At 39.7% G+C, this 27,997-nt stretch overlaps 1 protein-coding gene and 1 pseudogene across 4 annotated transcripts; one reads left to right on the forward strand and one right to left on the reverse strand.

The window, feature by feature from the left end:
- Window positions 1-6,511: 6,511 nt before the first annotated feature.
- ZNF235 (zinc finger protein 235) lies at window positions 6,512-27,932 on the reverse strand. Of its 4 annotated transcripts, none has more exons than XM_003817562.5 (5): window positions 25,169-27,932; window positions 23,594-23,653; window positions 19,748-19,874; window positions 18,961-19,044; window positions 6,512-9,361 (listed from the first exon to the last, which is right to left on the reverse strand). In XM_003817562.5, the coding sequence occupies exons 2-5, from the start codon at window positions 23,606-23,608 to the stop codon at window positions 7,383-7,385; spliced, it is 2,205 nt and encodes a 734-aa protein (XP_003817610.1). In that variant the 5' UTR covers window positions 23,609-23,653; window positions 25,169-27,932; the 3' UTR covers window positions 6,512-7,382. The 4 variants fall into 4 exon arrangements, with proteins under 4 accessions (XP_003817610.1, XP_008969035.1, XP_063456440.1 ...); XM_008970787.4 differs by having other exon boundaries at window positions 18,949-19,044; XM_063600370.1 differs by having other exon boundaries at window positions 24,899-27,932.
- LOC129394789 (NADH dehydrogenase [ubiquinone] 1 alpha subcomplex subunit 3-like) lies at window positions 9,371-18,852 on the forward strand (annotated as a pseudogene).
- Window positions 27,933-27,997: the final 65 nt, after the last annotated feature.

Raw genomic sequence — 27,997 nt, forward strand, 5'->3', positions numbered from 1 at the left:
AAAAGTTTTCTCCCTTTCCTTCCTGATATGGTTTGGCTGTGTCCCCACCCAGATGTCATCTTGAATTCCCACATGTTGTGGGAGGGACCTGGTGGGAGGTAATTGAATCAAGGGGGCAGGTCTTTCTTGTGCCGTTCTCATGATAGTGAATACCTCTCACGAGATCTGATGGTTTTAGAAAGGGGAGTTTGGCCGGGTGCGGTGGCTCATGCCTGTAATCCCAGTACTTTGGGAGGCTGTGGGGGGCGGATCACAAGGTCAGGAGTTCAAGACAAGCCTGACTAACATGGTGAAACCCTGTCTCTACTAAAAATACAAAAATTAGCCGGGAGTGGTGGCACATGCCTGTAATCCCGGCTATTCAGGAGGCTGAGGCAGGAGAATTGCTTGAACTTGGGAGGGGAAGGTTGCAGTGAGCCAAGATCGCACCACTGAATTCTAGCCTGGGTGACAGAGCGAGACTCTGTCTCAAAAAAGAAAAGAAAAGAAAAGTGGGGGTGGGGGGGGAGTTGTTCTGCACAAGCTCTCTCTTTGCCTGCTGCAATCCAGAGACTCTGTCTCAAAAAAGAAAAGAAAAAAAGGGGGGGTGGGACTTTTCCTGCACAAGCTCCCTCTTTGCCTGTCATCCATGTAAGACGTGACTTGCTCCTCCTTGCCTTCCACCATGATTGTGAGGCCTCCCAGCCATGTCAAACTGTAAGCCCATTAAACCCTTTTTCCTGTATAAATTACACAATCTGGGGTATGTCTTTATCAGCAGCATGAAAAGAAAGAGACACAGAGACAAAGTATAGAGAAAGAAAAGTGGGCCCAGGGGACCGGCGCTCAGCATACGGAGGACCCGCGCCAGCCCTGGTCTCGAGTTCCCTCAGTATTTATTGATCATTATCTCTACCATCTCAGAGAGGGGGATGTGGCAGGACAATAGGGTAATTGTGGGGAGAGGGTCAGCAGGAAAACATGTAAACAAAGGTCTCTGTGTCATAAACAAGGTTAAGAAAAGGTGCTGTGCTTTGATGTGCACGTAAACAAACATCTCGGTGCATTAAAGAGCAATATTGCTGCTAGCATGTCTCATCTCCAGCCTTAAGGCGGTTTTCTCCTATCTCAGTAAATAGAACATACAATAGAGTTTTACACCGAGACATTCTATTGCCCAGGAACGAGCAGGAGGCAGATGCTTCCTCTTATCACAACTGCAAAGAGGCCTTCCTCTTTTACTAATCCTCCTCAGCACAGACCCTGTATGGGTGTCGGTGTTGGGCTGGGGGACGGTCAGGTCTTTCCCTTCCCACAAGGCCATATCTCAGGCTATCACATGGGGAGAAACCTTGGACAATACCTGGTTTTCCTAGGCAGAGGTCCCTGTGGCCTTCTGCAGTGTATTGTGTCCCTGGGTACTTGAGATTAGAGAATGGTGATGACTTTTAACAAGCATACTGCCTTCAAGCACTTTTTTAACAAAGCACATTCTGCATAGCCCTAAATCCATTAAACACTGAGTCAACACAGCACATGTCTCTGCGAGCACGGGGTTGTGGCTAGGGTTACAGATTAACAGCATCTCAAGGCAAAAGAATTTTTCTTAGTACAGAACAAAATGGAGTCTACTTCTTTCTACATAGACACAGTAACAGTCTGATCTTTCTTTTCCCCATAGTAAAAGCTATTGGATCTCTGTTTGTATATGTGTGTACATATTTAGATATGTTTATGTGATTATATTGTTACATGTATGTAACATGTATTATGTTATGTGTTGGTCTAGCATGATACCAAATGGCCTTGTAAGTAGATAATTATAAATTAAGTACAAATGCTTTTCAAGTTCACACAGATCTTCAGTAAATAAAACTGGTTTTAAAATCATTAGTAAGATAAAAATGTCTTCAGAATTGTCAGCATACATTTTTGTCTGGGCAAATAAGTTTTATAGTTTTATAGTTGCCTTGGCTAAATGTTTTAAGGTGTCACAGTTTGGCACAAAGGTTCTGAGACTATAAACCCAACTGAAAACAGAGTAATCTTTGTGTACTTTTTTTTTGAAAAATAAAACTAATTTAAAATTTTTAGTTTAATGAAAACAGCTAAATCTTCTGAGTTATTGGCAAAATGCCCAGTGTTTAAGGTTCTTACTTAGATGTATACCTGATATGCAGACTTTACAAATGGTTAACAGGGAAATAACTTTAAATAATCACCAGCTTTATGTAGTATCTCAGTTTTCAGTACTAATCTAGATAAGCTGTTAAAAATGAGAAAATATCGAGTACATATGAGATAAATGCTTATAGACTTTTTGTGTAATTTAAAACCCTAAAAACTTTAAATTAAATAATACTCATTCACCCTTTCTACTTTCCCATATAATAATACTCATTCACCCTTTCTACTTTCCCATATATTATGGCATAGAATGGTTGATGACAGTGTAAATCCACGTAATAGGTCAAGACCTCTATGAATTGAAAATAAAGTGCTACTAAAATTCTAGAGAAACCAAGGGCCAGACCAACAGCTAGCCAAAAAGTAGACAGTAACTCATGACGTGCTGCTAACCATCCATTCATCTGTCAGACTGGCTGGAATCAGACCATAGACGCATCACACTCGGGTGAAGGCAGCTCCTCCTCAACCTGATACCTCAGACAATCAGACTGCTTGGTCATGTAAACCAAGAGACGACCTAAAGCTATTTATTAAAGAAAAAATCATACAAATAAGTAACACCCTTCTGTTAACATGAATTGTTAATGAATTGTACAGTCATAACTACATTCTTTATCTTTGCTAAAACTAACCTTTTTGCTGAATGGGCATAGATGGTGACTTTCCTCCAAAATAAAAGGCTGTTGGGTCTGCAGGGAGCTACCCCTTTCTTTAATCACAGGCTTGCCATGGTGCATACAAACTGCTAACCTGAGCACTTGAGTATTTTTATACTTGGAGTAAAAATACTTACCTGTTTCCCTTCTATGATTAGAGTACCACTTACCATGAGTTCCCTGCCTCTGAGAAAACACAGAAACGTATTTTCCTTCTGGTTCATAAACAGGTTAATGCCACCCCCACTACAGGATATGCCATAGATGATGGCATATGATGGTTGATGGCAGTGTAAATCCAGGTAATGGGTCAAGACTTCTATGCATTGAAAAACACAGTAACAGTACACCCCACGCTATCTCCCACGATATGGGATGACTACCTCTTCAACAATGTGGCCAAACCCTTGGACTGACCAATAACATGTGACTAGGATGGCACAATCAAAATAGCATCCACCTCCATAACAGAGCCTCATCCTTCCCCCTGGGGTTTGCTATGGGTCTGCGGCACTCATGGTTGACCTTACTGTTGGGGATCAGCCTTAACACCACCTGTAGGGTACCTGAAGTCCAGTGGTGACAAAGGAATGAGAAGAGACAGGTTAAGTGTTCATAAAGGTGGGAGCCAGGGGGCCAGAGCAAATCAGAGGCTGCAAAGGCCTGGAGTTGAAGTCTCTACACTATTTATTGAATATAATCACTTAGATCTGAGAAGCGGATGTTCAGGGCGAAACAGTGAAAGGGAGGCAGTGCATTATATGCGTGATCTATAGCAGTGGCAGTTTAAGTGAATCTCCTTTGTGCTCAGTGTATCTTTAACTTATCAGAGAGTAGCTGGTGGGAGCAGGCTTAACTAGGAGCTTGCGTATCTGTCTACATTTCAATGTTTTAAAGGAGTGTCTTTTTTCTTGAACACAGCGTTTACAGATAAGAGAGCAGGTCTCACTCTGAGCATGGGAACATGATGGCAATTAGGAGGCTTTCCTCCTCAGAGGCCTCTTGTGGCTTTCCACAACTTATTGTCCGATATTTTTATGGCCAATTTATGCAGGCACTCCACAAGCCCTTTCCCCAACACTTACAACTGGAATGGTAGATGCACCTGGGGGCGCCCTTCCCTACCAGGATGTATCCTTTCCCATTTAGACTCCATGCCAACTGGGAAAGTGTAAAAGGCGAGACAATCCCATCAAAAATAGGCATCAAGGTGGTTGTACACAGTAGTCCTTTTTTCCCCTCAGACAGTGGCCATAGATGTAAAATTACAAATAAAAGACCTGGTTAAACATATACGGCTGCTACTTTTAATAATATCCATCATGTCATCCCCTTCCTCGCTGAAAAACCCTCACAAGATTAGACAAGTGGCCCTGCACAACCACATGACCTTAGATATCCCGACTGCAGCACTGACTCCTGGGCCAAAGTCAGTGCACAAGGCAGCCCTTGTGCACTGATTAAGACTGAATGTTCTGTCCGGGAGCAGTGGACTACAGTGCCTGTAATCCCAGCACTTTGGGAGGCTGAAAAGGGTGGATCACTTGAGGTCAGGAGTTCGAAACTGGCCTGGCCAACATAGTGAAACCCTCTCCACTAAAAATACAAAACTTAGCTGGGCATGGTGGTGTACACCTGTAATCCCAGCTACTGGGGAGGCTAAGGCATGAGAATTGAACTTGAGAGGCAGAGGCTGCAGTGAGCCAAGAGTGTGCCACTGCACTCCAGCCTGGGTGACACAGCAAGGCTGTCTCAGAAAAAAAAAAAAAAAAAAAGACTAAGTATTGTGAATATATACCACATTATTCTCACACTATGACCTAAGCTATGCATACACTGGACATCCATATTTCTGATACAGATATAGGATCCTCTCCCAGGACCCTTTAACAGTGTGGTCCAGCTGACTTCCTTATAAAAGACTTTCATATACAGTATGGTTGGTATTCTTCTCATTGTCCTCATCAGCTGCTATGGATTTTACTACTGTTATACACTGAGGACAGACTTTCTCAAAGGTTCCTAGGTCCTCGGTCCTCACACTGTAAGGCTCCAGCAAGTTCCTGCTATAGATCTGGGAATGTGGATATATTTCCAACTCCAAGTGAATAGATTCCATTCTGGTACTTCCCAACTATGCCCCCTTTCAGCAGGAAGCAGCCAGATTAACTGCGTTGCCCACTTTCCATAAAAATAGGATGAAGTTTGACAGTGGGGAATTCTTACAGAGTACTCCAGCTTTGAAATGCATTTTAAAACTTTTCTCCCTTTCCTCCCCAATCTCAGAATGTGGCCTTATATGTTAAAACTCTTCATCTCTCCCTTTCCCACGAGGTACTTCATGCACAGTGCTCACTTGTATAATTGTGCTTGCTTAGAAATTCCAAGCACTAATTTTAAAGCAAAACAGACATAGACTAAATAAATCAGCTGCACAATCCTCCCACTTAAGGGCAGTTATGAACAGTTCATCCACCACTCCTGGGCCAAAGTCAAGAAGATGCAAACCGGACCTCCAAATGGGCGACTGCTCAAGATAAACCATCAGAAGAAGACATGCAAGACCTGCACCCGACTGCACCGCTCCCACGTATTTCCCACACCAAGTTTTCCCTCTTAAACTCCCTCACTCAGCCCAAAAAGTTGGAATGGTCTTTTAAGGTATGAGCCTGGCCATTTCCCAATTGCTAACATTTGATTAGTAAAACTGCTTTCCTTTTACTACATTTTGCTTTTCATGTTTTCAGCCTTTGAGAAGCAAGCAGCTGGACTTAAGCCAGTTACACATCCATAACACAGGATTACATGCCATATAATGAGATAAAACAAACAAGATTTAGCTATAAGGGATTTTCATTTATGCATAACTTTGTTTCACTTTTACTTTGGTAAAATTGATGTCACTGTAATTTTTTGAAAAGTTAAAATATCATCCCAACCTTCCATGCCACAGTAAACAATTGTTAGCATATTAATATCCTTCTATTATTTCTATGCATATAATCACATCGTTAGGTGGACATACTTCTATTAATTGGATAATCCCAGGAAGGGTCTAACCTAGTTTTCTCATGAATAATGTCTTCTCTAGTCATTACAGACCTCTGATCATCTTAATGGCTCTATATTATAAGGATATATCAAGACTTACTCAAATATTTTACTTTTTCCTTTTTGAATTCAGGATAAATATCCTTGTGTACAATCTTTCTCGCTTTTGTCACAATCTCCTAAGTGAAATTTCTAGTGCTAGGACTGCCAGGTCAAAGAGTATTTATTGTCCACTAATACCAAGAGGTCTTAAGCATAGAATGCTGTGTAAGTGGTAATCCAACTAAATCATTACATTGAATACAATTTCAAGGTTGGGCACAGAGGTTCACATCCGTAATCTCAACACTTCAGGAAGCCAAGGTGGGAGGAATGCTTGAGGCCAGGAGTTTGAGACCAACCTGGGCAACACTGCAAGGCTCTATTAAACAAAATAAATAAACAATAAGATACAATTTCAATAAAGACTCAACAGGTTTCTTGCCCTGCCACTTCCTTTTAAGGGGATAAATGTGACAAATTAACATGGCTGAAATGTGCCAAAGCTCCTTCTAAAGCGGCCTACATGGAGGAAAGACTACACATAGAAAAGCAACTTGACCTGAACCTGAATGAAAATAATGAAAGGAAACCAATTATTAACAATTCAAGTTTACTAAGAAACTTTTTGTCATCAGTAACTACTTTTATCACTTTCAGAGTTACAGTACAGCTTAGTGTCCAAAAATTCTAATCATGTAAATTGCAGGGTCACATTAGATAAAAACAGTATTGTTCAGTCTATAAACTAATGACACTAAAAATCATACTGTACACAACTGATGATACACTGTACAAAGAACTAAGGCTGAAGGATGGGAGCCACTCATGTCTTCTTTCCAAATTTGTGTTAGTATGGATGGCAGTATTATATACTTTTCAGTACTTACTGAAACTAACGTTATTAAGGCTACTTGCAGGATTCCTTTTGAATATAAATTAATATAAATTTAGAGTAGAAAACAGACTAGAATTTTCAAGTATTTGTCCTAATTATAGGTATTTTCTTCACTTTCTTCAGTAAATTGCTGGGCCCTATTACCAAGCACAATTCTACATGGTAGAGATAGAGCGGTGAAAAACACCTCCTTACATAGAGGTTACATTTTAGTTGACATCCATTTTTTCTGTCAATCATACTTTTGTTAAAGGAAGGCCTCTCTCCTGGGCAGACTCCGACAAGACTTTTCTGCTGTGTTACATCTTGAGAACTGGGACACTTGGTACTCTGATATAAACACTGATCATATTTACAGAACAAAGTTTTCTCGCATCTGTGAAATATGATGTTTGTAAAGAATTCATGTCCTAACCAAGTCTAAAACACAGCATTTGAGAGACTTCTTTCCTGTCAAGATTCTTTGAAGCTTCTAGTTTTAAAGGAACTTTTCACAATCATCAGCATGGACTTCCCAACGGAGACAAAGATGTGAACTCTAACTGAAGGCTGAACCACACCTCTCATTTCTACAGATTCCCTCCAGTGTGGACTCTCTGATGGTAGACGAGATGTGACCTCTGACTGAAGCCCTTACAACAGACATCACATATGTAAGGCCTCTCTCCAGTGTGGACTCTCTGGTGTGTGTGAAAATGTGAGGCCTGACTGAAGCCCTTCCCACACTGCTGACACGTATAGGGTTTCTCTCCCGTGTGGACCCTCTGATGGGCACTGAGACCAGCACTCCAACTGAATTCTTTCCCACATTCCTCACATTTAAATGGTTTCTCTCCAGTGTGAATTATCTGATGGACTTGAAGATTTGACCTCTGGCTGAAGGCCTTACCACAAGTGTCACATTTATATGGTTTCTCTCCGGTGTGGACTCTCTGATGGGCTTGAAGGTGTGAGGCCTGACTGAATCGCTTCTGACATGCATCGCACTTGAATGGTTTTTCCCCAGTGTGGACGCTCTGATGGGCTTGAAGATTTGAGGCCTGACTGAAACCCTTACCACACTCTTCACATTTGTAGGGTTTCTCTCCGGTGTGGACTCTCTGATGATTGTGAAGATTCAAGCTCCAATTGAAGCGCTTCCCACACACTTCACATTTGTATGGTTTTTCTCCAGTGTGGACTCTCTGATGTGCTTGAAAGTATGAACTCTGACTGAAGCCTTTCCCACACACGTTGCATCGAAATGGTTTCTCTCCTGTATGGACCCTCTGATGGCTCTGGAAACTTGAGGCTGAACTAAAACCCTTACCACACTCTTCACATTTATATGGTTTTTCTCCTGTGTGGACTCGTTGATGACTATGAAGATTAAAGCTCAAACTAAAGCACTTACCACACTCATCACATTTGTATGGTTTTTCTTCAGTGTGGACTCTCTGATGGGTATGAAGATTTGAGCTACAACTAAAGCGTTTACCACAATCCCCACATTTATATGGTTTCTCTCCAGTGTGAATTCTTTCATGGGCCTGAAGATGTGATCTCTGAGTGAAGCCCTTCCCACACACCTCACATTTATAAGGTTTCTCTCCAGTGTGAACTCTGCAATGAATGTTAAGATCTGTGCTACGACTGAAGCCCTTCCCACAACTGTCACATCTATAGGGCTTCTCTCCTGTGTGAATAGGCAAATGAGCATAAAGATGTGAGCTCTGATTAAAGCTCTTACCACACTCGTGGCATGTATAGGGTTTCTCCCCTGTGTGGACTCTCTGATGAGTTTGCAGATTTGAGCTCTGACTGAAACCTTTACCACATTCATGACACCAATAGCGTTTTTTCCCAGTACGAACACTTTGTTGAACAGGAATACCTGAGCTATAACTGGTGTCCTTCTCATGTGTACTACACGCTGGAGACTTCCTTCCCAAGTGTACCTGCTTATGAAGTTCAAGACTGGAGCTATCATTGAAGGCTTCTTCACATTCATTACCCTGGTAGGTTTTCTGTCCTGTGTGAATACTACGCTGGGTAAGAGGTGATACCTTTAGGGTATCTTTACCACAATCACTATTGCTATGAACTTTATCTCTTTTGTGCACTATATTATCATCATGGTGGTGTGAAATACAACTGAAAATGTCAACATATGGAGCGAATATACATAATTTGTTTTTCATCTGAGTCTGCTTACAACTTCTCTGATAATTCTGTGTCTCATTCAGATATATTTTACTCCAAGAATTCGGAACTTTCCCAGTTGGAAATTCTTGATTTTCAATGATACTGGAATGATCCCCTATGTGATTCACTAGACAGTTGTCATCCACAGAAGCTTGAATAGATTCTCCTGCTCCCACTTGACAGGGGGAATCATGGTGCTTGGGGAACTGAGAGCTCTTTCCTTCAATATTTATCATGGAGTCTTGACTTCTGGCTAATTTGCTCACAATGTGTCTCTTGATTTGCCAGCATGAAAGCTCTCCCAGTGAAAAGCACCTTAATCCTGCTTTGTGAAGAGTTGCCATCTCATTTTGATTCCTGTCTCCTGAAAGGATAGAGAGAATAAGGAATAAAGGACCAAGAGACTGACATTAGCAAAGTAGAGAATTAAGATCTAAGCTCTCATTTTCCCCATGGAAACGTCAAAAAAACAACTAGACTGGCTGAAATAAATTTATAGGAGCTCTGAAAAGCAGCTGCAACCAAGAGAACACCAAATGTTTTAAAAAGCCATATTTAAGATAGAAAATTTGAGATCAGCCCAGGGTATGGTTAAGGTATATCTTGGGTCTTTTCTGAGTATGTGTCTTGCTGCCTGTGTGTATTCTCCAGTATACACAACTCCAAAGTGAATGCTTTGTCCAGATGTTTCCAAATTTTACACATAGTTCCTTCGGTATCAGGCTTTAGTTCATGATGGAAACTTTCAGCTTATCTTTACCATCACAGATTTTCTTGGATTTTATTTGCCTCTCGAAACACAGAACTACAGATCTAAGAATAGGACAGGAGGTAGAAACCAGCCAACTGCAGAACAACAAAATGATATCTCAGTAAGTACTTAGAAAGGAAAAATTGACTTCTTTGCCTATAAGAATGGTAAATTAAAAGTCACCTCTTCTTTGGCTACAGCAACTGAATCGTAAGTAGCAACTACATAAATCAGGCAAAATATATGCCTCAATTATAGGCTCTCATTATACAACCTGCACATCTAGAAACGTGCTCAAAATAACTGATAGACAAATCCATATTTATAGCTGGAGATTTCAATACCCCTTTCCAACAGCTAGTAAAGCAAGTAGGAAGATATGTGGTGGCACTCATGTAACTGAGTCCGTGCTGTGAAAGGGACAGCTGCCCTGGCCCCTTGGGGGTCAGAAGTCACCATGCCAAGGGCTGTGTGAAAGGTGCTAAGTTCCACTGAGACCCAAGCTCCAGTTTTTGAGAAGCCAAAAGGAGGGAGCACCAGGCTTCCTTCCAACCAGTGGTGCTGGTATCCTCCAAGTTTCTTCCTCCAGGCCACCTGTGGATATGCCATCCAGAAACCAGTCCAGCCCAGCCAAGATGATGACCTGTCCCCTTGTACGCTGCTCAAAGACTACCAGAACTTTCCCAGAATTGAGAAGGTTGATAACATTGGGAAAAGACACTTGTCTTTGGAAATGGCCAACCAGGAGAAGCCAAAAATTAAGCCAGAATAGTTGATAAAAAAGGACATGGCAAGCCCTGAGGACACCAGCTCCACAGAGGCTGGAATTATCGACTTGAACATCAAGGCCCACAGTTTTGTTTTGTTTTTTTGAAACGGAGTTTTGCTCTGCCACTCAGGCTGGAGTACAGTGGCATGTTCTCGGCTCACTGCAACCCCTGCCTCCTGGGTTCAAGCGATCCTCCCACCTCCTGGGTTCAAGCGATCCTCCCACCTCAGCCTCCCAAAATGCTGGGATTACAGGCATGAGCCACTGCACCTGGCCAAGATCTGCAGTTATGAAAAACACATGCTGACATATTGAAAGGACAAAGCCCACAAATGCTATCTGCTGATAAGCATCAACCAGAGGAAAAAGATGCTCAAAAACCTCCACAAGACCTATTATGACAACTCTGGGAAGACATGCAGGGAACTGGGGACTGAAGACACCTTTCCCCTCTGAATTACCAAACAGCCCACTGACCGTGGCTTCTGACTAAGAAGGCTCTGTGAATTCAGGTTTTCCAGAATGCGCAAAAGCTGAAGAAACAAAAAAGGTCTTAGCTGCAGCAGCAGCATCAGCAGTCAGAAAACAAAACAAAAACAATAAATTATATAAAAAATAAAGCAAAACACAACAAAAAACAAGTAGGTAATAAGTGAAGATACAGGCTTGAAGCAATATTATCAACCAAGTTGACTACTTGGCCTTTATAGGACACTCTATCCAGTAAGAGCAGAAAATGTTATTTTCAGGTGCACATGGAACATACTCCAAGATAGACCATATTCTAGGCCATAAAACAAGTTCTAACAGATGCAAAAGGAGTCAAGTCATACAAAGGGTATTCTAACCACAACTGATTTAAATCAGAAATTATGAACAGAAACATCTCTGCAAAATCTTCAAATATTCAGAGAATAAATAACATACTTCTAAATAAACTGTGGATGAAAAATAATTCAAAACAGACTTTATAAATTGAGTGAAAATAAAAAACCAACATATCAAAATTTCTACTTAGAGCAAAATTTATAAAGCAGAAATGTGTCAAAGAAACTAAAAACACAAGAACAAATTAAACACAAAGTAAGCATAAATAGAAAATAAGAAAACAAATAGCTAGTTCTTTGGAAAGAACAATAAAATTAATAAACTCTAGCACGCATGATAAAAACAGAAAGAAGATACAAATTACAAATATCAGGATGAGAGGTGACATCACTATAGATCCTGTATATATTATTAAAAGGATAAGGGACTTATGAACTTTATGGCAATAAATGCAACAATGCAGATGAACTGGACAAATTTCTTGAAAGACACAAAATAAGTTTACTTGAGAACATACAGATAATCTGAATAGCCCTTATCTACCAAAGAAACAGAATTCATACTTACAAACATTTCCACAAACAAAAGTTCAGGCTTATAGGGCTTCATCCATGAATTTTACCAAACATATAAGGAAGAAACAATACCAATGCTAGACAAACTCTTCCAGAAAAATGAAAAGGTGTAAATACTTCTCAACACATTTTAGGAAGCCAGCATTATTCTAACACCAAAATAAGACAATGACATTCCAAGAAAAGGCAACTACAGACTAACATTCCTAATGAACATATTTATAAAATTCTTAACAAAATGTGATCAAATCAAATCTAACAATGTATAAAAAGGATAAATCAAGACAAAGTAGTGATTATCTCAAGAATGCAAGGCTGATTTAGTATTCTAAAATTAGACCTAAATGCTTCCCTCAGAAAATCAGGAACAAGGCAAGTATATCCACTCTCACAACCTTTATTCAACATTACTGAAGTTCTAGTCAGTGCAGTAAGACAGGAAAAAAACAACATAAAAGAAATAAAGATCATAAAGGAAAAAAAGAGCCAGATAAATAATTTGAAATACTGATTTTAAGGAAGCTCAATGAGATACAAAAGAAATTTGAAAAGCAATACAAAAAATCAATTCAGGATATGAATGAGAAATTTACCAAAGAGAAAGAGATAGATATCTTTTTTTAAAAAGCCAAACAAATAAAAACTTCTGGAAATGAAAAAATCATTGAAGAAATTACAAAATACAGTTGAAAGCTTTTACAATAGACTAGACAAGCAGAAGAAAGCATCTCAGTACTACAAGACAGGTCTTTTGAATTAATCTAGTCAGACGAAAGTAAAGAAAAAAGAATAAGGAAGAAAAAACAAAGCTTCTAAGAAGTATGAAACTACATAATGCAACCAAACCTATGAATCATAGGTATTCCTGAGGGAGAAGAAAAAGTAAAAAGTTTGGAAACCTAGTTAAGGAAATAATTGAGAAAAACTTCCTTAATCTAGCAAGAGCTTTAGATATCCAGATAAAAGAGATCTAATGAACTCCACGAAAACACATTGCAAGATGGAACTCACCACAGCATACAGTCATCAGACTAAGGTTTATATGAAGGATAAAATCCTAAAATCAGCAAGAGAAAAGTGTTTAGTCACCTATAAAGGAAGCTCCATCACACAATTCAACTTGTAGAAACCTTACAAGCCAGAAGAGATTGGATTCTATTTTCAAGTTGCTTCAAAAAACAAAAAAATTTGCATCCTACTAGAATAAGCTCTATAAATGAAGGAAAAATAAGCCTTCCCCAAATAAACAAACACTTAGGGAGTTTGTCACCACTAGACCAGTTCTACAGGGAATGCTCAAGTGAGTTCTAACCATGAAAACAAAAGGTTGATACTTGCCATGATAAAAGACACAAAAGTATAAAACTTGCAGGCCTTATAAAATAATTACACAAAGAAAGAAGATAAAGAAATCAAATGGCAACATAACTCATCTTACTGATAAAGACACAGACTGAAGGTAAAGAGGTAGAAAAAGATATTCCATGCAAATGGAAACCAGAAACGAGCAGGAGTAGCTATTTTTATATCAGATAAAAAAAGACTTTAAATCAACAGCAGTAAAAAAAGACAAAGTCATTACATAATGATAAAGTGATCAATAAACAAATAAGATATAACAATCCTAAGTATATACACACCAAACATCAGGGCACCCAAATTCATAAAATAAATATTATTAGACCTAAAAAAATACACAGCAATACAATAACAGTGGGGGACCTCAACACCCCACAGACACCACTAGATAGACTGAGACAGAAAATCAACAAAGAAACACTGGACTTAAATTAAATTTTAGGTCAAATGGAGCTAACAGACATTTACAGAACATTCTATCCAACAGCAGAATATACACTCTTCTGATTAGTGCATGGAGCATTCTCCAAGATAGGACATATGTTAGGTCACAAAAAAAGTCTCAATACATTTTTAAAAACCAAAATCACACCAAGTATCTTCTCATACCTCAGCAGAATAAAACTAGAAATCAATTCCAAGAAGAACTCTAGAAACTATACAAATACATGAAAATTAAACATGATCCTAAACAATCTTTGGGTTAATGACAAGACAAATTTTAAAATTTCTTGAATGAAAACGAAAATACAATATACCAAAACCTCTGGGATAAAGCAAAAGCAGTGCTAAGAGGGAAGTTTATAGTGTTAAATGTCTACACTAAAAAAAAAAAAAGATAAAAAATTAACAACCTGTGTCTCACCTCCAGGAACTAGAAAAACAGGAAAAATCCAAACCCAAAGTCAGCAGAAGAAAGATATAACAAAGACCACAGCAGAACTAAATAAAATAGAGAACCATGGAACCATACAAAGGATCAATGAAATGAAAAGCTCGTTTTTATCTTTGAAAAGATAAAATTGAGAGACTGCCAGTAAGACTAGCCAAGAAAAGAGAAGATCCAAATAAACATAACCAGAAATGAATGAGACATTACAACTAATACCATAGAAATAAAAAAGATGATCAGACACTATTATGAACAATACACTTGAAAACTAGAAATTCTAGAGAAAATGAATTCCTGGAAACATACAACCTCCCAAGATTGAGCCAGGAGGAAACAGAAATCCTAAACAGACCAGTAATGAGCAGTGAGATTGAATCAGCAATGCAAAACCTCCCAAGAACAAAAAAGCCCAGGACCAGACAAAGGTACACTGGAATTCCACAAAAGGTACAAAGAACTGGTACCAATTCTACTAAAACTCTTCCAAAAAATCTAAGAGGAGAGAATCCTCCCTAACTCATTCTAGAAAGCCAGTCTTGCTCTGATACCAAAGTCAGATAAAGACACAACAACAAAAAAAAACTACAGAGCAATATCCCTGATGAATGTAGATGCAAAAATCCTCCAAAAACAAACACAAATCCCCCCACAAAACCCCCCAAACCAAATCTAATAGCACATCAAAAAGATAAGCCACCATGATCGAGTGGGTTTTATTCCAAGGATGCAAGAATGGTTCAACATACACAAACCAATAAATGTGATTCAGCCTATAAACAGAATTAAAAACAAAAACCACATGATCATCTCAACAGATATATAAAAACCATTTGACAAAATTCAGCATCCTCTCATGATAAAAACCTTTGACAAACTAGGCACAGAAGAAACATATTTCAAAATAATAAAAGCCATATATGACAACCCATAGGTAACATACTGAATGGGGAAAAGCTGAAAGCATTCCCCCTAAGAACTGGAATAAAACAAGGATTGCCCACTTTCACCACTCCTATTTCACATACCACTGGAAGTCCTAGCCAAAGTAATCAGGCAAGAGAAAGACAGAAAACCAATCTAAATTGGAAAAGAGAGTAAGTCATTTAATATCTCTGTTTTCTGACAATCTGATCTTATACCTACAAATCCCTAAAGACTCCTCCAAAAGAATCCTAGATTTGACAAATGACTTCAATAAAGTTTCAGGATTTAAAAAAATCAATATACAAAAGTCAGTAGCATTTCTATACGACAATAATGATCAGGCTAAAAACCAAATCAAGAACACAATCCAATTTATAGTATCTACAAAAAAATTAAAATACCTAGGAATGTACTTAACCAAGGAAGGGAAAGATCTAACCAAGGAAAATTATGAAACAATAATGAAAGAAGTTGCAGATGACATAAAAAAAATGGAAAAACATCCCATGCTCATGGATCAGCAGAATCAATATTGTTAAAAAGACCATACTGCCCAAAGCAATCTACAAATTCAATGCAATGGCTATCTAAATACTAATGTCATTTTTTACAGAGTGAGGAAAAACAATTCTAAAATTCATATGGAACCAAAAAAGAGCCTGAATAGACAAAGCAATCCTAAGCAAATAACAAAGCTGGAGGCATTACATTACTTGACTTCAAATTACACTACATGGCTACAGTAACCAAAACAGCATCGTACTGATATAAAAATAGATACACAGATCAATGGAATGGAAAAGAGAACCCAGAAATAAGTCACATACCTACAGCCAACTGATCTTTGATAAAGTTGAAAAAACATACACTGGGGAAAGGACATCCTATTGAATAAATGGTGCTATTTAATCCATCTTGAGTTCATTACCTGAGATCTCCTGAGATCCATAACAGATTCTAATAATAGCCATTCTGGCTGGTATAAGATGATATCTCACCATTGTTTTAATTTGCGTTTCTAGAAATCACTGGTGATTTCAACCACAGGAGGCAATCTGAAAAAGCTCCAAGTGGTCAAAGTAGAAATAACTTGGTAACAAAATAAACAATGCAATACTGGATTATAACACGAAGTATAAATAAATACATATGAGCCCATACTGATTATAAAATGGATATTAAGTGACAATAAGGAGTTACTATTGTAGATAGACACTGATAAATCTATGGGTGATATGACATTCTCCAGCAAAAAATAAAAGGGAAAGATAAAACAGGAACAGCAGAAAGTTGATAACTGCTAAGACAGTATGGATCTACAGAGTCTATGGCATTATTTACTTTTCTATGTTTTTTAAGTTTTCAAAATAAAAAGTTTAAAGTCATAGGAAAACAAATAGGTCATCCAAATTATATGTATGTCGGGGGAAGGGTGGAGAAGCAGAAATTATCCATTTAAACTATCAGTCAATTTTCATTAACAGAAAAAGATGTAAAATGAATGTTAAAATTGAACTGAATGGTGGGATTACAAATGGCATCCTACTAAGTCATTTTTGTCACATATCTCCCTCAGTTTGGTGGATTAGATGATATCTTAACAAAGGACATAAGCAATTTTAGAATTAATCAATTTTCTATGTTTTATACATTTTTGAAGTATATGGACCTAACAAATATATACACGTAGACTACGATTATACAGAACACTCCACCCAATAACAGCAGAATACACATTTTTCTGAAGTACATACAGAACATTTTCTAGGATACACCATATGTTAAACTACAAAAAAGCCTTAATAAATATAAAAATATTAAAATCACACAAAGTATCTCTGCTGATCAAAATGAAATGAAACTAGCAATGAATAGCAGAATAAAACCTGAAAATTCCATAAATATGTGAAAATTCAACAATACACATACAACCAATAGATCAAAGAAGAAATCACAGGGGAAACTAGAAAATATCTTGGGATAAACGAAAACGAATCCACTGCAAAAACAGTGCTAAGGGGGAAATCTATAGCTATAAATGGTTACAATGAAAAGGAAAAAGGTCTCAAATCAACATCATAACCTTATACCTTAAGGAAATGAAAAAAATAACAAGCCATCGCCATTACCAAGACCAAGATGGCTGCAAGACTTGCTGCCTTCTTCAGGAATGCCTGGGCCAAGCAGCCAGTGCTGGCTGTGTCCTTCACCATTGCAGGCCATGCTATAATTCTGCCCCCACTCAGCCCCTACACCAAGTATGCCATCATGATCAACCAGGCCACACCCTACAATTACCCAATGCCTGTCTGAGATGATAGGAGCATGCCTTATGTGTCCAGCCACCCCAGGACTCCTAGGGCCCAACCCTGGAGTGGCTGAAGAAACTGTGAGCATCTCCACTGACAGGGAGGAGGACCCTCCCCAGTGGCTCCCAATAAAAATGTGAAAAGCAAAAAACAAAACCAAATTAAACCCAATACTGACAGAAGAAAGGAATCTAACCTTTTTTTTTGAGACAGAGTTTTGCTTTTGTTGTCCAGGCTGGAGTGCAATGGTGCGATTTCGGCTCACTGCAACCTCTGCCTCCTGGGTTCAAGCGATTCTCCTGCCTCAGCCTCCCGAGTAGCTGGGATTACAGGCATGTGCCACCACGCCCAGCTAATTTTGTATTTTTAGTAGAGACAGGGTTTCTCCGTGTTGGTCAGGCTGGTCTCGAACTCCCGACCTCAGGTGATCCGCCCACCTTGTCCTCCCAAAGTGCTGGGATTACAGGCATGAGCCACCGCGCCCAGCTGGAAGATGGTATTTTAAGAAAGCCTCTCATGAAATGATTTCTGAGCAGAAGCATGAATGAAATAAGGAAGAGGGGCTGGGCGCAGTGGCTCACATCTATAATCCCAGCATTTTGGGGAGGCTGAGGTGGGCAGATTGCTTGAGTCCAGGAGTTCAAGAGCAGCCTGGGCAACATGGGGAAACCTCGTCTGTACAAAAAATATAAAAATTAGCTGGGTGTGGTGGTGCACACCTGTAGTTCCAGCTACTCAGAAGGCTGAGGTGGGAGGATCGCTTGAGCACAGGAGGTGGAGACTGCAGTGAGCCGAGACTGTGTCATTGTACTCCAGCCTGGGCAACAGAGTGAGACCCTATCTCAATCAATCAATCAATCAATCAATCAGAAAGACAAAGGTTTAAGAAAAAACAGCATTCCAGCCAGAGAATAGAAACTAAAAGGCTGTGATGCAGATGTCATATTTGAGGAACAAGTGAGGGTGGCAGAGACAAAGGGAGGGGGAAAAACAGAATGGTAAAGCTAGATGAATAGGCAAACATTATACAGCCTTACAAGCTCCTTAAATACACTGGATTTTACTCATGAAATGGGAAGCCAGTGGAGGATCTGAAGCAGAGAGTGACATGATGTGACAGATGTTTTCATTCTTTTTTTTTTTTTTTTTCTGAGACAGAGTCTCGCTCTATCACCCAGGTTGCAATGCAGTAGCAGATCTCAGCTCACTGCAACCCACGCCTCCCAGGTTCAAGCAATCCCCCCATCTCAGCCTCCTGAGTAGCTGGGACTACAGGCACACCTACATCTAGCTAATTTGTTTATATTTTGTAGAGACAGGGTTTTGCTATGTTAAAGACCCCAGGCTGGTCTTGAACTCCTGACCTCAAGTGATCCACCTGCCAGGCCTCCCAAAGTGCTGGGATTAGAGGCTTGAGCCATCGCGCCCAGCCATGACAGATGTTTTTTAAAAAAGTCTCTCAGGTAGCTGGGTGGAGAAGAAATTATCCTGAATAAAGGAAAAATAACAGCTGTTAACTACGATTCCGGCTACACAGTACTCACCTGAATGCTTACCTCTTTGGGTTTGAAGCTCCTTCATCCAAAGCTTTTCTTCTCTCTCCAACTGGGATATCATATCTGGTTTGAAGGACTGATGTCCTATAAAAAGATAGTATTTACGTGAAAATGTTAAAGGCAAAGAGTACTGAAAAAATCTGGTTCCAATCACATGATATAAGTCTCCTCCCTGCCCCGGCATGCAATGTTTAGGGAACATTTTTTTTTTATCATGACACATGATAAGAAATACATTTACTATCACTGGAAATACATTACCCTGTGTAAACTATTGAAATAAAAGATTAAAGGACCTATTTCTAATCAATATCTGTTTTCATCACATCCCTTACGGCAAGCAGCAGCAGTTATTGCCACAATGTGCACCATTCTGGCTAAGGGGCTCTGATATTGTTACTCTATTTTATTACAAAAATGCTTATGTAACTTACTAATTTACTGACCCACCAATGGATCATGACTCACAAGTTTAAAAAAGATATACGAAATAAGGAATCAGAAGGAGCCAAGCTCAACTGTTCTTTTATAGTTCATGTCTAAAAGAAAATCATCTGTCTTGGAACAAAGGTCAGAAACATCTTGTCTCTATGCTCTAAAGAGATAGAAAAACTCTAGTCTCTGAGCAGTCCCAAAGCCTTGAACAAGGGGACAGAGGCCAGGGATGCCACTAAACATCCCCAAATACACAGGATAGCCTGATACAACACAGAATTATCTGGCCCAAAACATCAGTGGCATGGAGGTTGAGAAACCCTGCTGAATTACAGAGGGTGCCTGTCCTTACCCACTGAAACCAGGTTCCTAAAGTTCTCCAGCATCACATCTCGATACAGCTTCCTCTGGGCAGAGTCCAGCAGCCCCAGCTCCTCCTCAGTGAAGGCCACAGCCACATCCTTGAATGTCACTGCCTCCTAGAACATCAAGCACATGTAACCTCAATCTCACACCCAATGGCCACTGGCACCTAGGCAACTCTTTCTGTAGAGTTACTATTCTTCCCCTTCCACAATCACACCAAAAATGCTAGGGGGAAGAAGGAAAACACCTTGTACATGTAACGTGGTGCCCTTTATATAGTTAAATTCCTAGAACTGTCATTGTTAAATCATGGCATACACACATTTTACCATTTGACTGATAGCACCAAATTTGATAAGAAATTTTGCATTAATTTCTTCCCCAGTGTTTGATAGTACCTATCTTCTCTCATTGGATAGTATCACTATTTTGTCAATCCAACAGGCCTTCATAAAGCTCTGGGACAAGTACGCAGTTCACTCTCTGGGTTCTCAGGAACATGCTGTCTTGGTCAACTGCAGCAGCATTTAGGGTCAAGGTTAAGAGTACAGGCTCTGGAGTTTGACTGCCTTAGTTCACATTCCAAGGGTCTACCATTGCTAGTTTTGTGACGCTGGTCACAAAACCTCAATTTCCACATCTGTATAAGAGGACCTATATCATAGGGTCCTTGAAGGGATTAAATGAGTGAATACATATAAGAACTTAGGACAGTGTGTGACATACAGTAAGTACTCAATAAATGTTGATCATTAACTCTTATTATCATCACCATCATCTATTTCATCCCATTCATGGCTGCATGATAGTCCATAAACATGATCTACAATATATTTAACCATTCTAAATAATGCACATTTGATCATTTTAAATTTAAAAATGACAATGCCACAAGAAAACATATTTTTACATAGATCTCAGCCAGCTCGTATGGTTATTTCCTTAAGATAAGTTCCAGCTGGGGGCAATGGCTCACTTCTGTAATCCCAGCACTTTGAGAGGTCGAGGCGGGCAGATCACTTGAGGTCAGGAGTTCAAGACCAACCCGACAAACATGGTGAAACCCTGTCTCTACTAAAAATACAAAAATTAGTTGGGCATGATGGCACACATCTGTAATCCCAGCTACTCGGGGGGCTGAGGCAGGAGAATCACTTGAACCCGGCAGGCGGAGGTTGCAGTGAGCCAAGATCATGTCACTGCACTCCAGCCTGAATGACACAGCGAGACTCTGTCTCAAAAAAAAAAAAAAAAAAAAAAAGGTAAGTTCCAAGAAGTGGTAATTACATTGTAAAAAAATATATATACCTTTGTTTTGCTGGTATAATGTTTTCTCAATTAACTCTTCCTGTAAGAGATTATAAGTATTCCCGATTCTCCATACTCTGGCCAAAACTGGACATTATATTATTTTTTTAAAATCTTGAGTAATTTGGTGAGTGATATAAACAGCTATTTAATTTTTTTAAAGATGATCTGATATTACTTTTCTTCACATATTGCCTTTGCTTAATCCTACTGGGATTTTTCATGTATCAGTAACATTACTATTAAGAATATTAAGTCATTTTCTAGAATATATAAATTCCTACCCCCGCACCTGTTTCCTATTTGTCTCATAAAGTTTGTATATGGTGTTTTTCTGTATGGAAATTAAGATTTTTTATCTGAAGACACTGCACATCCCTGCATTTGTTTTGGCTGGAGTTCTGAACATCTATGTACTAAACAACTCGATGACACATATGGCAAAGAGCCATGCACTGAGAAAGGAATCTGGTGAAGAGCAATGTGATTTCTGGAGCCCTTCATCCACCAGGACATGCCAGGGACACATACATGTGTAGCACAGCCTCAAGTCCCTGAATAGTCTCTTTTTTTTTTCTTTTTTGAGACAGTCTCACTCTGTGACCCAGGCTGGAGTGTAGTGGTGTGATCTTGGCTCACTGCAACTTCCGCCTCCCAGGTTCAAGCAATTTTCCTGCCTCATCTACATGAGTAGCTGGGCTTACAGGTGTGCGCCACCACGCCCAGCTTATTTTTGTATTTTTAGTAGAGACAGGCTTTCACCATGTTGGCCAGGCTGATCTCGAACTCCTGACCTCAAGTGATCCACCTCAGCCCCAAAGTGCTGGGATTACAGGTGAGCCACTGTGCCTGGCCTTCACCCAAATGGAACACCTGAAACTTCTGGCTTAGGCACTGGAAGCTTTAACGTCAGCTGGGCATTGAGTGGACTTCAATAAGTGTCTAAAGGTTCACACCTGTCTCTTTATGTTTAAAATACAGATAAGGCCATCTACATCCTCACAAAGCCGTTCCATGGTGCAAATTCCTGGCAAATCTCCTAGTGCTATAAGACTTTTAAACTAAGTATGTGCATCTTTAAAATATAATAACATGTTAATGAATAAAACAGATACTTAACTATAATACAAGGTTTTACTTAGAATTAAAGAAAGAAATCTAGCTCGTTTGAAACTAAAATTACTTTCTCTGAGTTTGGCATCAGTCAGATGCTACTGCACTAAGCTATACTTTATTCTCTCCATAAAATGAGGTGCTGTGTATGAGAAAATGAGTCTAAAACTTTAAAGATTAAAAAAATGGTAGAATTCTCAGAATCCTTATTTGGGAAGAGAAGTTACATGGGGAAAAACTGCTATTGTCAATGTCCTTAAAATGGCAAAATTCATAGATTACATAAACATGGAGAATGAGGAAAAATAAAATCAAGTAAATGATGGAAAATGATGTGATCATTTAAAAAGCAGGTGATATAAAATTAAATTTAAAAAATTCGAAATTGTACCTAAAGTATGATTATATATGTTGAGTGCAAATGAAAAGGAATGTGGGAAATGATTTGTAAACATATTTGTAATGTGAGAGTTGTTTTCCATATTTTTTAAATATATCTGTCAGGCCACAGCAGGAGGATCTCTTGAGCCCAGCAGTTCAAGACCAGCCTGGGAAACACAGGAACACCCCATCTCTACTAAAAATAATTAGCTGGTTGTGCTGGTGTGTGCCCGTGGTCCCACCTGCTCAAGAGGCTAAGGTGGGAGGATCTCTTGAGCCCAGGCCCAGGCTGCAGTGAGCCACTGCACTCCAGCCTGGGAAACAGGGTGAGACTCTGTCTCTAAATATATAGAGAGATTTATATTTACATATATACATATAAATATACACTTATATATGAGTAAATATATACTTATATATATTTGTATGTATTTATATATACATATTTGTATATAAATATATACGTATATATTTGTATATATTGTATATATAAACATATACGTATATATTGTATATATAAACATATACGTATATATTGTATATATAAACATATACGTATATATTGTATATATAAACATATACGTATATATTGTATATATAAATATATACGTATATATTGTATATATAAATATATACGTATATATTGTATATATTTATATAAAATATACGTATATTTTATATATTTATATAAAATATGCGTATATATTTGTATATATAATATAAATATATAAATATAAACATATATATAAATATAAACATATATATACGTATATATTTGCATATAAATATAAAATATATAAGTATATAGAAATATATAATTATATAGAAATATATTTTAGAAATTAACAGAGATATATGTATCTCTGTTAATTTTTATACTATCATATTGAAATAAAAGGCAACAACCCGGCATATAACAACCTTCCAAGTGCCTTTCGTTCCCTTTTACTCTTCCCAAACAGGAAAAATGTGTCCAATCTTTGTGAAATGAGATGTCATTTTAAGAAACACAAAGGCAAACCAAACTTACCTGGAACTTGGTCATTTTTCCCCTCCTCCTTGGAAAAGGCAGAGTTCTGGGGGAGCGAACCTAAGGGAGGGAAAGGCATCATGAGATAGGTTAGGGATGGCATTAGTCACCATGGCGCTTTTATGTGACACTTCAGAGAAAGGTCCCCGTCTCTAGGCAGACACAGTTGCACACGGCTTAGTGAGGAGAACGGGAGCTAGCTCCCAGCTACCCCTCGGCCCCCTCAACCAGCTGCTTTTGTTCATGAGCATTTCATATTAACAGACCTAAATCAAATACAGCTCTCTGTGTACTCCTTCTGAACTTTAGTTTCCAAAGAAATGAGACACAGACAGGCAGGGGAATGTAACAGCCAAAATGCCTGGCTTCAAATTTTGGCATTTCTACCTATTTTTAACTGATCAGCAGTATAAACCTTAAGTGAATTATTAATCTCTCTGTGCCTTAATTCAGTTACCTGTGAATGGGGACAATAATAATGCCTGTATTCTCTATTTCCTGCAGCTTCTGACAAGCAAGTGCTATTATGCTTCATAAAACTGCCCTTTTGAGTATGCTTTCTAGAAAATGAATCTTTTAAGAAACCCAGAACTCAAAAATAATTGCTCTGTCCTGTGAGTTACCATTACACTCAGAAAAGTCTGTAACTGTGATTGGTTGTCTAACATAATTAGTTCCGTTGGTAATGATAGTTAAACTGCCACAGGTTTTTTTTTTCCTCCAACAGATGTAATTACTTGCAAATGTTACTAAGCTGGAGGAGCCTCAAGAAAGTTCTTTTTCCACATGCATGAAAGCAATGACTAATAAAAACCTAAAACTCTCTAAGAAATGGTGTTACACTTAAGTTAACCACACGGGATTATTGGTTATAACCACATTATACTGAACATTTATTAGGGCCTCAGGACACCTCTGGCACTCTGCAAATCCGTAATGACGATCGCTTATCTGAGATAAAACACAGAGGACATTCCCCAGGCTCCGCTGGAACTAATCTCCTGTCTCCTAAACAAGAGGCTAGAAAAGTCCAAGAATCCAGGAACGGCCCCACATCAGGCAAGCATTAGAGAAGGGACAGCGACTCCGTAGCTGGATCTCCTAGACTCAGAGGAGTTTCCAAACAACAGGCGTCTTTTTCAGTATTATAACAGAATTAACGGTGGCATCCAACATTTTCCTATGCACTGGTTTTAAGCTTATTTCTACAAAACCTCATTTAATTCCCACAAGAACATCACTGGGAACGCACTAACCCTTTACAGGCACGAGGAAACTGAGACAAGGAGAGATTAAGTAACTTGCCCAATATTTTACTGCGAGGAGCAGGCAGGACTGGCTGGTAGGTGCGTGAGGACGGCTACGGCAGCAGACCCTCAACCTCGAAGGACGACGCGAGCCCGCCTCCAACGCAAAAGGTTCTGCCGAGGGGACGCAAACTCCCGCAGCCTCCCAACCCCGCCCTCCAGCGCTGGCCGCGGCTTCTCTTCCCCAAGCCAAGGACGGGTTCATCGCTGGCCCCACGCCTAGGCAAAGAGGGCTCGGAGAAGTCTTGGAGACCCGGAGCTGACTCACCTCCCTGGGAGCTATCTCAGATCCGACCTCGCCTTCCTGGAGCGGAAGTGCCTCCGAGTGCCCACGGTTCGTGGACTCCACTTCCCAGAATTCCTAAGCGGAAGCGTCTCAGAGTTCTCTCACTCCTGGACTACAGTTCCCAGAATGCTCCAAGGGCAGCGCTTCCCACCAGCTGGGCTTTGTTTTGACTCAAGCCGGTTGGGTTTGAGCCACTTCTCTGGTGCTACTACTGTGAGATTCGTTTTTGTTTTATTCATTTTTAAAAGCTCATGAGAAAATAATTGTAACATTTTTAAAGTGATGACATATAAAAATGAAAAGTGCAGCTTGTATTATGAAAATAAGTTAGAAACCAAAATTTTTCGCAGAAGCAGAGGGTAGGCTAAAATGCGAAGCGTAAAAGTGACTTAGGCTGAGCTCCGATGGACGCTGAACGTTAAGGAACACCAGATCTCAAACTTGTGTCAAATGCCGGCTCCCCAAATATCATCAACTCAACCTGTTGATAAGACAAAAAACAATTTATTGTTGATTGCAGTAATGGAGAACAACACTTCGAGGGAGCGTTGGCACCTTCACAGAGCAAAGTGTCAAGGCAAGGTTGGAACTGATTGAGAACTGGATGTTTAAGGCGGGTCTTTCAATGCAAGGGATTTTATTAGTATTGCATAATGATCATGATACTACAGTCCAGGATTGGTGGATATAGCAAGGATTTTTGAAGCAAAGAATCTTAAGGTGCAATCTATTGACACTTTCTTTGGAAGAGATTGAAAATTTGATGGGTCTCTGTGGAAGTTCCCATAATGAACAAGTAAACAGTTTGCTTGGGCAGGAATCTCCTGGAATAAAGGCCTGCTGATGAAGACAGCTGAACAATCATGTTAGTGCCGAAAGTAAATTGTGATGAAACGGGAAAAGTTCACTTCTCCCTCTCCCAGGGCATGTGATGGGGTGTGGCTCGCTTCTTCGTGCCCAGCCGCTCAAACCTCTAGGGGGAGCATGCACACGGGCAGGTTGTAGGGCTCCAACCCCACGGCAGTGTCTAGGGGTGAATGTTTACAGCTCCTGAAGCCCCAGTGGGCGTGTGTTATAGGGTGCTTATTTAGTTCAGCCGTCTGTAGGAGGCTTGTGTTAGCTCAATTAGACCCCTGACTTATCGCAAGCAAGAGAGGGCTTTCTGTATCCCAGAGGTTCTTGCCTTGGTGTACCAGAAGAATCGCATCACACATAGGCTTGGAGAAAGAGTGCAAGGATTGGAGAAACCTTGGAGAACGATTTGTAAGTAGCTCTCAGCAGAAGGCGGAGCCAGAAGGGAGATGGTTTTCGCCTGGAGTCAGCCTCTCAGCGGCCTGGGCGCTCCTCCGACTACCCAGGCCAAACTGCGTTATTCCACCGGTTAATGGCCTGCTGGCCTGCCGGTCTCTTCAGTGTGCTCTTTTGCCGACCTGCTCCCCTCGACGGCCTCTCGACAGCCAGCTGTTTGTGTGTCCGCCAATGCTCTCCTCTCAACGTCCAGCAGCTTGTGTCTCTGCCTGCTAGGGTCTCAGGGTTTTTATAGGCACAGGATGGGGGCGTGGTGGGCCAGGGTGGTCTTGGGAAATGCAATATTTGGGCACAAAGGCAGGAATGCCTGTCCTCACCTAGGTCCGTGGCCACAGGCCTGGGGGTAGAGCCCTAGTCAGGGACCACACCCTTCTCCCCTCCAGCACTTCCATTCCCCTCTTCCGTATCAGTGAGGGGCAGGGAAAGAGGAATGGAGTTTTAGTCCTTAGTGTCCAAGTTGTGTATATTTAGGGGTTGGTGACAAGGAGAGAAGGGAGTAAAGTGTTTGACTCTTTTCCCTCCATTATTCCTCAAGGTACCTAAGGGCTCATGACAGTGTTTTGTTTAATGTGCTATTCGTTCTAATATACTAAGAACCCACAAAAAGGCAATATAAATATTAAGCCAGAGAACTATCTTGAACTTCATTTATTTTAAATGTGTACTGTTATGGCAAACAAAAGCAGCTCCATTGGCCGGGAATCTAAGACAACGTTGTAATATGGGCATTTGTAAAATCTTGAATTGTTTTCTAATTTGTGTTCGGCTTCAAATATTTCATTACATACTTTGATCCTGATCCTGACATAAATGAAATTAAGTGTCTTATGGTTGCATAAACTAGATGAAACAAAGAAGCCGTGATTTTTCTCCTAGGCAGGTATAAATATACAGGTGAGCATTGAACAACACGAGGTTTAGGGGAGCTGACCCCTGGGCAGTTGAAAAATCTACCTGTAAGTTTTGACTCCCCCAAAACTTAACTTACTTAACTACCAATAGCCTGTTGACCAGAAGCCTTACCAATAACATAAACAATTAACATATATATGTGTATATATATATATATATGTTTTTTGTTTTGTTTTTTGAGACAGAGTCTTGCTCTTGTTGCACAGGCTGGAGTGTAATGGCGCCTCCCGGGTTCAAGCAATTCTCCTGCCTCAGCCTCCCGAGTAGCTGGGATTACAGGCATAAACTATCATGCTCAGCTAATTTTGTATTTTTTTTTTTTTTTTTTAGAGACGGGGTTTCTCCATGTTGGTCAGGCTGGTCTCGAACTCCCAACCTCAGGTGATCTGCCCGCCTTGGTTGGACTGTATTCTTACAATAAAGCTAGAGAAAATAAAATGTTATTAAGAAAATCATAAGGAAGAGAAAGTATTTTTTGCTATTTATTAAGCAGATCATCACAAAGATCTTCGTCCTCATCATCTTCACTGAGTTGAATAGGCTGAGGAGAACAAGGAAGAGAAGGGGTTGTTCTTGCTGTGTCAGGGATGG

Source organism: Pan paniscus, chromosome 20, assembly GCF_029289425.2.
Source record: "Pan paniscus chromosome 20, NHGRI_mPanPan1-v2.0_pri, whole genome shotgun sequence".
Lineage (NCBI taxonomy): Eukaryota > Metazoa > Chordata > Mammalia > Primates > Hominidae > Pan > Pan paniscus.

What these genes read in the sequence shown, in the direction of transcription:
- ZNF235 (XM_063600369.1), bottom strand. Translation starts at nt 25,105, where the DNA reads ATGAACCCGTCCTTGGCTTGGGGAAGAGAAGCCGCGGCCAGCGCTGGA. An exon ending in TCCTCGCAGTAAAATATTGG is followed by an intron (nt 23,654 to 24,898) that starts GCAAGTTACTTA and finishes TCCCTCCCTTAG; the next exon opens with GTTCGCTCCCCCAGAACTCT. An exon ending in GAAAAATGACCAAGTTCCAG is followed by an intron (nt 19,875 to 23,593) that starts GTAAGTTTGGTT and finishes TTGATGTTCTAG; the next exon opens with GAGGCAGTGACATTCAAGGA.